Source organism: Microcaecilia unicolor, chromosome 1 (genome assembly GCF_901765095.1).
Source record: "Microcaecilia unicolor chromosome 1, aMicUni1.1, whole genome shotgun sequence".
NCBI classification, from domain to species: domain Eukaryota; kingdom Metazoa; phylum Chordata; class Amphibia; order Gymnophiona; family Siphonopidae; genus Microcaecilia; species Microcaecilia unicolor.
Window position 1 is genome coordinate 139970068 of NC_044031.1, and position 12290 is coordinate 139982357.

Genomic DNA, 12290 nt, shown 5'->3' on the forward strand with positions numbered 1-12290 from the left:
TTGATTTCGTCAAGGAATTTTACCCCCTAGCATGCCCTGATGTTACATTTACCCAGTCAATATCGGGGTAATTGAAATCACCATTATCGTGTTGCCCCGTTTGTTAGCCACCCTAATTTCCGATAACATTTCTACATCCGTATGTTCATCCTAGCTAGGTGGACAAAACTTTCCAAGGTACAGCAGCAGAAGCTTTAGCATTTTTGGGTGGGGGAGGTATTTGGTGCCTCCTCTGGGTGGGTGCTGTGGAGGAGTAGCAGTCCTGATTCGTAAGTCTTTGGCTTACTCGGCCTCCGTGTAGGCTACTGATGTGGCAGGTCACTATTTTTCTGCTCTGCTTCACTGTGCAGAGTCGTACATTTATTTTATTCACACTATACAGCCAATAATACCTATGATGCACAGTTTTATGAGCAATTAGTGCGTCTTTGTGCTCATTATGTGGGCGGGACCCTGCTGGTGGCTGGTGATTTTAATCTGGTTTTGGATCCCTTAATGGACAGATCTGTTGCTCTGCGGGCCCCTGCCCCCCCCCCCCCCCCCCCCCAGGGGTAGGGGACTTTTGGATTCTGTCAATCCTTGAACTTGGTTGATGGCTAGAGGCTTTTGAATCCTGATTTAAGAGGCTATACCCATTTGTCCCATGTGCCCGACACCTTTTCCTGCATCGACTATCTTTTGATATCCTCCCCTGCTTTTGCAGTGGTGTTAGATGTGGGGATTGGGGCCATAGCGATCTCAGAACTTGCCCCATCTCTGTGGCCCTCAATGTCGACCCCATTACTCTCAACAGCGATCCTACTTTTTTCCTTCCTATTTAGCCCAGAATGCTGACTTTTGGGGCTATCTTCAGGGTAAGTGGGAGACTTTCTGCAACAATGAGCAACATATGGATGACCCACAAAAGTGCTCCTGAGGGGACATTATAGCTTACACTAACGAAACACGAAACTGTAGGTAGGTATCATCACTTTGGAGCATGCAATGAACTCCACCCCAGATTGATACATATTCCCAAAGTATTTTACAAAAGCAGCAGCTATCTCGTCATTCTGGAAGGTCAAACTACCATCTGCTCATCTGAGAGTAAGAATAGGGAGCCGACATCACCAGGTCTTGTGAGGAGCAGACAATAGCTTACCAGACTTATTACCAAACCAATGGTAATGGTGTTTATAGTTCACCATCGCTTTGTGGGCCCTGGCATTGAGCAACAATTTAAGGGCTACTTGTGTGGACAGATAATGGTCCCTCTGAGAGTCTGTGGGGGTGCTTGTGTAAAGGCAGGTGATATCCATCTCGCAATGACTCAAACAACTTAAGAGTGCAGTCCACCTTTTCCTATTTGCAACTCAAATACTATCTTGGCACACTTGACAGAACCCACTTAATGAGTCCAACCTATGAATCTTTGGATACAGCTTTGACACTGCAGTCTCAGCGGAAGGTTCTGCTCACATGCCATCATTGTCACCTTAGAGTAAGACCTTTCTTCCCAAGGACGGTTTTCTGTAACCTGGTACAATCAATGGTGCTCAGCCATCTAGACTACTGCAATGCACTCTACGCCGGCTGTAAAGAGCAAATAATCAAGAAACTTCAGACAGCCCAGAATACTGCAGCCATACTCATATTCGGCAAAACAAAATATGAAAGTGCCAAGCCCCTACGAGAAAAACTACACTGGCTCCCACTTAAAGAATGAATCACGTTCAAAATATGCTCCCTAGTTCACAAAATCATTCATGGAGATGCACCAGCCTACATGTCAGACCTGATAGACTTACCACCCAGGAATGCCAAAAGATCATCCCGCACATTCCTCAATCTACACTACCCAAACTGCAAAGGTCTAAAATACAAACTAATGCACGCGTCAAACTTTACCTACTTGAGCAAGCAGCTATGGAACGCATTGCCGCGCAACTTAAATACGATCCATGAACTAACGAACTTCCACAAACTACTGAAAACCCATCTCTTTTTTTTTTTTTTTTTACATTTGTACCCCGCGCTTTCCCACTCATGGCAGGCTCAATGCGGCTTACATGGGGCAATGGAGGGTTAACAAAGCATACCACAAAGATAAACCAACGTGAATACATATAACTCCTCCACATGTATTTAGAACTGTGTTACAATATATGCTTGTTATACTACTATCATGTTTTATCATTATCATGTTGCCCAAGATCCTTCTGTAACACTAAATGTATAATTTCTAATGCATTTCCACCACTCATGATGTATTGTAAGCCACATTGAGCCTGCAAATAGGTGGGAAAATGTGGGATACAAATGCAATAAATAAATAAATAAATAAAATAACTCAAAAAACTCACCAAGGGAAAAAGCCAGCAGACAGAGCCTGAAACTACCACCAAGAAATCAAGAACCGAATGCTTGTTCAAAGAGACATATTTTTATGGCCCCTTTTAACTCTTTCACGGAAGAAATACTGCGTATATAAAGAGGTAAGGCATTCCAGGAAGCTGGAGCAGTAAAATAAAAGGCACTGTATCTCGTAGATTCTAAGCATGCCTGATTTGGACCTGGGAGAACCAATCGATAATCGTTTAAAGAACGGAGACCTTGTGATGGAGTATATGGAATGGTAAGGGTGGCCAAATAATCAGGAGAACCCACCTTAAATGCCTTAAAAATGAGTAAAAATATTTTGTGAATAATTCTTTAGTCTATGGGTAGCTTTTTTTTTTTTTAAAAGGTGCAACATGATCTGACTTTCTTGCCCAAATTAATAATTTAATTGCGATATTCTGAATCGACTGTAATTTCTTCAACAATGAACGTGATATACCTGAATAAACAATATTACAATAATTGAGTTTAGTTATAAGAAGAGTGAGGACCATGAAAAATATCTTGATAAAATAGATGTTGTACTAAGTATAGAATCCAGCTAAACCGCCAGATATTTAAAGGAATTGACTGTTGTAACTAAATTGCCAAATAAAGAAATAGGAGTAGATGGCTTAGAAAGGTGGCCAGAAATCCAAGCAGCTATGTTTTTTTTTCTTTATTCAGTACTAGTCCATGCTCAACCAACCAATCTGTCACAGCAGTTAAACAATCTTGAAGAGGACCTATAGACTGAGAAGAAGGATCAGTCGGATAGATAAACAAGATATCGTCTGCATAGAAGTACGTAGACATGCCTCTAGAATGAAAGAGCAGCCAGAGGGCTTAGAAACAGATTAAATAAAAGGGGAGGGAGTATGAATCCCTGAGGGACCCCACAGTGTAAGAGTCACTTTAAAAGTCCAATCTGACAAAAAAGAAGCAAACCATCTCAATTCCCCCAAAAATTCCCCAAAGAAGACAAGCGAGAAAGGAGCAAAGAAGAGTGGATCAAATCAAAGGCAGTGGTTAAGTCAAGTGAAACTACCAAAACAATATGATACCTGTCTAAATGAGTATACATTTCACTTAATAGAGCCGTAAGAACTGTTTTTGTGCTATAATGTAACCAGTTAGGTGACCCTTTATAGATTCACCCTCTTAGTGCCAGCTTGGTCACTGTACTATCCATATATTCTGCACCATTACCTACATACATAGATAATGGTGCTGGATATATGGATTAAATTAAAAGATGGTGCCTATGTTTAATTTACTATGAGGCATATTTTCAAAGAATTTAGACTTACAAAGTTGCATAACCTATGGAACTTTGTAAGTCTAAGTGATTTGAAAATGAGCCCATCTATGCCTCACCTTTTCTGCCTTAATATGCAATTTTCCCTCAGGTTAGTTACCCTTATCATCTATCTAAACTGATGTTACTTATTTCATCTATCTATATGTTCCTCCTCTGCTTGTCCCCCTTTGCTGTCTATAATATGCATTGTGTTGACATTATAAGTAGCATACTATCAGGCTTATTTTCGAAAGAGAAGGGCGCCCATATTTCAAGACAAATCGCAAGATGGGCGTCCTTCTCATAGGGTCGCCCAAATCAGCATAATTGAAAGCCGATTTTGAGCGTGCTCAACTGCTTTCTGTCGTGGGGATGACCAAAGTTCACGGGGGCGTGTCAGAGGCGTAGCGAAGGCGGGACTGGGGCATGCCTAACACATGGGCGTCCTCGACCGATAATGGAAAAAAGAAGGGTGTCCCTGACGAACACTTGGATGACTTTACCTGGTCCTTTTTTCTTACAACCGAGCCACAAAAATGTGCCCTAAATGACCAGATGACCACCGGAGGGAATCGGGGATGACCTCCCCTTACTCCCCCAGTGGTCAATAACCCCCTCCCACACTCAAAAAAAATTTTTTTTAATATTTTTTCCAGCTTCTATGCCAGCCTCAAATATCATACCCAGCTCCATGACAGCAGTATGCAGGTCCCTGGAGCAGTTTTAGTGGGTGCAGTGCACTTAAGCAGGCGGACCCAGGCCCATCCCCCCACACCTGTTACACTTGTGGTGGTAAATGTGAGCTCTTCAAAACCCACCACAAACCCACTATACCCACATCTAGGTGCCCCCCTTCACCCATAAGGGCTATGGTAGTGGTGTACAGTTGTGGGGAGTGGGTTTTGGGGGGCTCAGCACACAAGGTAAGGGAGCTATGCAACTGGGAGCAATTTTTGAAGTCCACTGCAGTGCCCCCTAGGTTGCCCAGTTGGTGTCCTGGCATGTCAGGGGGACCAGTGCACTACGAATGCTGGCTCCTCCCACGACTAAAGGGCTTGGATTTGGCCGTTTCTGAGATGGCATCCTCGGTTTCCATTATCGCCGAAAATCGGGGACGACCATCTCTAAGGTCGACCTAAATTTCGCAATTTGGGCGTCCCTGACTGTATTATCGAAACGAAAGATGGACGCCCATCTTGTTTCGATAATATAGGTTTCCCCGCCCCTTTCGGTTATGCCCCTCCACATATAATGTCTGTTATTTGACTGTCGTAATTAACTTTTACCCAAGTCCAGGTTATATTTGCTGTATACCATTCTAATAAAATATATAAATAAACTAAAATAAACAAAAATAAAGCCACTGACTGCACTAACAGAAGGTTTACAGTACAACAGTACAATCTCTATTATCTGACCTAAACGTGACTAACCTGAAAAGTCGGATAATACAGAAAACAATGCATAAACAAAGGCATGGTGTTCCTGATTTTCAAAAACTGTTCGAAACCAAAAATTTTTTAAATAGAAATAAATGTAATGACATCACCGGGGGGGGGGGGGGGGGGGGAGTTTGTTGGATATGCTGGATGGTCGAATTACCGAAGGTCTTATAATCAAAACTGCACTGTACTTCTACTTCTGTGGTTTATACTACAACATTACCTCCAAGAAGAGGGGCACAAAAGTAATAAGCTGGCTCAGGCCACCACTTGATCCAGCCCTGCCCACCACTGATAATGGGAGTAAATCAATGATAGAGCAGTGAGGAAAGCAACCAAAAGCTGGCATGCAGCGTACTGCAATATTGAGAAAGAGGCAAATTCTGTGATGCAAGTTGCAGATACTCAATTGCAGCACGCTTGGCACGGCTATAAGAACATCGTTACTTCACATCTCAAATATCAAGTCAGCACAAGCCAAAACAAATCATTCAGCCCAGCAAGTCTGCCCAGCTGTCTTTGATATTCCTACCACTTTCCTTTTTATCTCTCTCAAATATACCAGAATTCTATCATTCTGATATTCCTCGCTGTATTAAGAGTGCCTTACATTACAGATCAAAAATTTAAAAATTTACAATATATGCTAAAATAATTTAAAATAGCTTTGACAACGTAATTTTTTTAAAAATGATATGGAAGTCATCATGCATAAAAAGACTAGAATGACAATGCATACCTGATTTTCAATGTGCTCCTGCAGTATAGTAAACCAAGATTTTTTGATAGATGTCAGACCATCACTGAATGCTTCTTTCGGTCTCCACAGGATGTCTTTTGGAAGCAGATCAGTATCCTGAAAGGATTCTCTCAGCAGGTGCTTTTCTATGCCATTCTATCCAAAGAAATGCAATAACACACTGAATACAATGTACAAACATGCACCACAAATAGCAAATAATAAAAGCAATATATCAGTATGCAGTAAATCAGTGTTGTCCCATATCACGATGCGCTTTCAACAATGCAATAAAAGCTCATGGCCATAAGCTCAGGGATGCTAAAGGTGGTCAATTCCAAAAAGTGAGATTCATTATCAGTGAGAGATTTTTTAGCTATACATTCAGGGTATAAATTTGGAAAAATAATCATGTTGGCTTGCTTTCTAAACCCTGCTGAGGCTCTAGGGCAGTGGCTCTCAAACTTTTTTCAGTTGGGATACAGACCTATACGGATATTTCTTCTGACACAGTATAGCAGTTCTTATGAGTTAAATGTAAACACGTTCTATATCCACAAAAACCCAACCACCTCCCAACAACAGGTGCAGATCAGAACTAGGACATTTCTCTGTGGAAGTCACCTTACAAAGAAATGTTCTGATTCTCACACCTTCTGAGCAATAGCAACATGAATTTTTCCACTATCAGGCACATTGTGAAATTATAAGAAAGCCTGAAAAAATTCCTAATCCAACACACATGTAGCAAACAAAGCCTAATGGTGAGAGCAACAGGCTAAGAAATAGGGAAGCCCGGTTCAAGTCCCACTACAGAACCTTGTGATCTAAGGCAAGCCACTTAAAAGCCCTCGAGGGACAGAAAAATACCTACTGTACCTGAATGTATGCCACTCTGATAGCTTTCAAGCTTGCAGGAGGTACAAAAAAAATAAATACAATAGAGTTTTAATTATCCAATGTAAACGGGGCCGACACGGTTCTTGGATCATCAAAACGTCGGAAAATAAAGAAAAAGTGGACAAGGGATAAAACAAAAGTATGTTGAAAGCATGTTTCAAAACAGAAAGCAGTAAAAAAGTTTAAAACTTAGGGCTCTGTTTACTAAGCCACGCTAGAGACACCTTAGCATTTTTAGCACGTGCTAACCATGTAGATGCCCATAATATTCCTATGGGCGTGTACACAGCGCACGCTAAAAAATGCTAGTGCACCTTAGTAAACATGGCACTTAATGTGCCCAAGAATCTTACCTAGCACTGCTGCCTTTTAACTAAATGTGATGCCAGGAAAGAGCACGAGAAACCTGCACACATCTCAATAACAATGCTGTGATGTCACCGAGGTATGTCAAATAATCTAGAACATCGACTGAGCAAGACTCTACTGTAGTACTAATCCTATGATTCAAACAAGAACTCTATCTATGAATAGGCGGCACTACAAATTACAATGGGTCCTAAACACCAATACACCTACAGTTAAAATAAAACAAGCGTGATTGCTTCAGATCACTACACAGATGCAAACAGAACACCGCACCTCAGTCACACACAGAACACAAACAGACCTTCAAACACAGAAAAAGAGATCACAAATTAGAAATAGAAATATGAGGATAAAAACTGAACTGGAAACCTAAAGTCATCAAATTTGGCATGTACTGCAACACTGAAGAAATAAAAACGCATTTGCTCTTGTACTGAACACAGTACAAAGACATCCATAATGCACATTTCCAAAGTTAATACCAATATTCCAGTTAATGAATAAAAAAAGAAAACAAAAACAAACAAAAAAAAAGACACTTTTTTCTCCCTTTGGACATTTTATTTTTCCATCATGTTGGTCCCAGTTTCTCTTTTCTGCTTTCTTCTCTGTCTTCTGCTGTCTTCGGCTGCTGACCTTTTGTGATTTCTCCTCTTTCCTCAAGTCTTGCTCCATTCCCTCACTATATCCGTCTCTGAAATAATGATCTTTCTCTTTTAGTTCTTTCCTCACTTTCTTTTCTAATTCTCTGTCCACTCAAACTTCACCCTTTCCCACTAGTCCTTTATCTCTTTCTTTTTACTTTTCACCTACCTACTAACCCTCCATCTCCTTCTTTCACCCCTAGATCTCTCATTTACTGTCTCGCTCCTCCCCCAGCCTCTTATTCCATATCTTTCATCTAGTCCCCATTATTACATTTCTACCTTCTCACTTATCTCCATGACAGCCCCTCATGGTCTCTCCTAAATAGTTTCACCATTCCCAGTATCTCCTCTCCCTTTTTCCTCCTTTGTAGCTCAGCATCTCTTCCCTCTTTCCTCACACCTTTGTACACTAACATCTTCCTTTCCCTTTCCCTCAACCCCCAGCATCTCCCTATCCTAACTCTCTTCCATCCTGTCCCCTCCCCCCAGGGGTTCAGCATCTCTCCTTCTCCCTCCCCCCTCCAATGGTCCTCTCTTCCACCCTGTTGTCCACCATATCTATATTTCTCCCCTCCACCCCTGGATCTAACATCTCTCCCTCTCGTTTCCCTCCCTTCCTTCACCCCTCTTTCCCATTGTTTAGCACCTCTCTCTTCCTTCCCTCTGCCTCTGCCTCTGAGTCCAGCATTTCTCCCTCTCTCTCAACCCTTCCTCCCCAGTCTATCTAAAAACTTGTCAATACTTCTAGATGTCACCCAGCAGTGGCACACATTCACACATGCTGACTGTATGTAGCCAGCCCCAGAGCCTTCCCTCTGCCATACCCCACCCATGCAGAAACAGAAAGTTGTGTCAGAGTGCGTGTGAATTATTACTGCTGCCAGAGACATTTAGAAGACAAAGTTTTAAATGAGACCAGGGGAGGGGGGATTAAGAGAGAGGGAGAGATGCCAGATTGTGGGTGGGAGTATAGGGGAAGGAATAGAGTGAAGGCAGAAGTGCTGAATTGTATGAGGTGGAGAGGAGGAGAGAGAGATGCCAGAATGTGAACAAAGAAGGGGAAGGAGACTGGAAGTCAGCTGTTGGACAGAAGAGCCTGCCATGAGTGGGAAAGCGCGGAGTACAAATGTAACAAAAAAAAAAAAGAGCTCACTCTCCTGAATGTGTGTGAAGAGGGGTGCTTGAGTGTGAGTATAGCCAAATACATGTGTCCTGGATCTAATGTATGTGATTTGGCATTTCTGTCAACTCAAATGTTCACTTTAAATAGTATGGTAATAATATTTCACATCTAAACCCAGGTCACTCAAATAATATGGTACCAGTAATATCAAAGCTTAGAATTTGTTTTTTAATTAATTAATTGGGATTTATTTACCTCTTTTTTTGAAAAATATGTACCCAAAGTGGTGTACAGTAAGAATAGGCCAAACATAGAAATACACAATTACAGCAGTAAAAATATTCGTACAGTACACATTTTTATGATGTTTAACATACAGTACCTATTGTACCTGAATGTTACTTGCCCTGAGTTACAACTGAAAAAAGCATGAGACAAATTCAAACACATACATAAGTATATAAACAAACATTGTCTTAGTAGAATTCTTCTCCACTGAATGAGGGCTCAGCTTTAAAGGCCACGACCACCCAACAGCAGACATGACACAGATTGAATTATGGCAGTTTTAATTAAATCTGCTCCTCCCCTCCCCTATCATGTAAGGCATATCAAACCACAGCCTTGGCTGATCTTTAGAAGAATTCATCCCTACTCTGCAGGACTTTCTTCATTCCCTTCTTTCAAGCCTCCACCAAAATGAACTCCTCACTCACTGCTTCGCACTACAAAGAACAACTTTCCCAGATTGACCCACTAGAAAACAGGTAACCTTACCCTCTCTTTTTATTTCCCACTGGCAGAAGAGCTGTGTGTGCATCATGTGTACCTCCCCTGCCGGCTTCAATGTGACATCAATATGTGGAGTCCTGTAATCTTACAGGATCTTTTGGCTCCCTACGTTCAGGTGTCAGACTGAAGCCAGCAGTGAGGCTGTTCTACTGCTGGTAGGAGGGAATGCAGGAGATGATCATGCAAGATTTGGTTTGTTGCACCATGAGAACTGAACAAACTCTGAACTGTGCCACAAAATAAAAACGATTGAGAAGTTCTGGCTTAAACTGAACCATGTCTCTGCACTTCAAAACTCAGCTATACAACTTATATTCCACCAGTGTCACTGCATTTACATTGCCCCCTTTTCTGAGACCAATTCATATGCTCCCTAGCCATTTCCGTATACAGTTCAAGCTTCTCAGACTGCCTTTGCCTCTGCAGTTCTGCATTAGTCCTCTTTTATCTCTCCCTATACTCCTTGATAACTGCACTCACTGAATAAGTCACTTTTATTTGTGCTCTTCTCTATCACCAACTCCAGATTCTGTTCTTTCCACCTGGAATAAACTTCCTGAGTCAGTGTATCATGCCCCCTGATTGCCCTAATCAAACCTAGCCTAAAAGCCCACCTTTCTGAGGCCGCTTTTAAATTTTAACCCTTTATTTTCCTATTCATACCCATGTTATTTTTAACAATTCACAAATTGTATTTGTTCCATTTGTGTGTCTTGACTAGATAGTAAGCCTTATGGAGCAGGGACCATCTTTTATGTGTATATGTACAACTAGAGACTTGCTAAACAGTAGTAGTAGTAAATCTGACTCTAGCAGAAAATAGTTAATTCTTTTGGCTCAAACATCCACTCCCTCTGTTGGGCACTGGAGAGGGTGACACGGATGGGGCAAGAACCCATTCTTCCTTGAAAATCTACATACACTTCTTACATGGAACATGGATATGGTATGTGTTTTCAGTACCTTTGGAACTCTGAGCTCTGCTGGCAAAGACAGATAATACGCTGTAAATCGATGATCCAGAAAAGGAACTCTCATTTCAAGGCTTTGTAATGATGAAAAAAAAGAAACAACAACAACAAAGGACAAGCATTATAAATATTTTAGTTAAAACTTAAACTAGTATTTTGAAGGATTGTTCCTAAAAGCTGGCTGAAAACATTTTCTGAAATCTGTTTGCTTCTGTTTTGCTTGTAAATTCATATATGTTTCTTCTCCTAATAGTCATAAGCAAAATCATTTCATATTCAAATTTAAAAACACAATAAAATAGCAGATGATACCAGATGAAGGCCAATTGGCCCATCCAGTCTGTTCAGTTATTCTGGTCTACTCTGCTTGGGATATATGTCAGCTGAAAGTCATAGAGGTTTGCAACTGATAGCATACTGCTCTTTATTCAAGTCATCTTGTGTGGTCTTTTTTTTTTATCTCTACTATCTTTGTCATTGTCCTACTAAGTTTGTCAACAAATGTGTTTTCTAAGTGGAATAATATATTCATTAGCAGGGCTTTCCTGAAGGATAAGTAGTTTTGATTCAAGTCCCCTGAAAAGTTGCTTTAAGTCCATCTATCACAATTTCTGTAATGACTGTATATAACGTAAACTCTTTAAAACAAAACATATTTAGTTAGTTACTGAACTTTAACACAAGCACAGGGAGACCCCCCAGCCCTCAAAACTATTCTGCTATCACTGGATCTAAGCTTCCATCACATTGCTCCCTTGAGTAACAAAACCATGAGCAGCACAGCCTCAGCATCTCTATCACCAATCACACTAACAAACTATTCATACAACTCAGCTCCTGGAGAAATGCTCTTAAAATAGCAATTCAGAAGTTCTTATTTATTTATTTATTTATTTATTGCATTTGTATCTGGTTTAAGGTGGTCTTTAAACTACAAACTAGACAGAAAGCAGGTACAAATGAAACAAAAACATTTCTCTGTTTTATAATGTGCAGTCCACTCCTCAGAATCTTGATTTTTTTTTTTTAACCATTAAATTTCAGCAGAAATGTTTGAGTTCTTTTCCACATTACCCGTGAGCTGCTGTAGTTCTGTCTGCCCGAAGTACATCAAACATGTAAAGTTCCTTGAGGAGTCTCTCACTGTCTTCTGCAGCTTCGGCAGGAGAAGGTGCCTGCATAAACACAAGTAGAAATATGATAACAGAATAGCTTGTTTGGGGCAACACATGCAGAGATGTTCAAGAAATGATAAATAAAATAAGGATAAGCCATGCTTATGCAAGGTCCACAGAACCCCAAAAAGTAGATCAATTATCTTCTAGCTCATTTTCAGGGATGTGTTGGCTTTCCCAGAATTCCGCTCTGTTAATCACCTTGACCACATCCTCTGGAAAAAGAATCTACAGCTTAAATTGTATGCTGTATGAAAAAATATGATTTTGTTTTTTTTAATCTGCTGGTTGTTAATCAAAAGTTAAGCAGTAATCTAGTGGTTACAGCAGGGAAGCCAAGGTTCATATCCTGCTGATGCCCTTTGTGACCTTGGGCAAGTCACATCACCCTCATTGTCTTAGGTACAAATTACACCCCCCCCCCCCCCCCCCGGTTTACTAAGACGCGCTAGCGGCTGCCGCGTAGCAGTGCCA

General features: G+C 41.0%; 1 protein-coding gene across 2 annotated transcripts in view; it reads right to left on the reverse strand.

Moving 5' to 3' along the window:
• ASNS (asparagine synthetase (glutamine-hydrolyzing)) overlaps positions 1-12290 on the reverse strand; it is a 238436-nt gene that overhangs the window by 17816 nt on the left and 208330 nt on the right. For both annotated transcript variants that reach the window (XM_030200859.1, XM_030200868.1), the window contains exons 9-11: positions 11716-11816; positions 10634-10715; positions 5840-5995 (exon numbers count right to left, since the gene is read on the reverse strand). In XM_030200859.1, coding sequence (XP_030056719.1) covers positions 5840-5995; positions 10634-10715; positions 11716-11816 — 339 coding nt within the window. The remainder of the gene's footprint in view (positions 1-5839; positions 5996-10633; positions 10716-11715; positions 11817-12290) is intronic.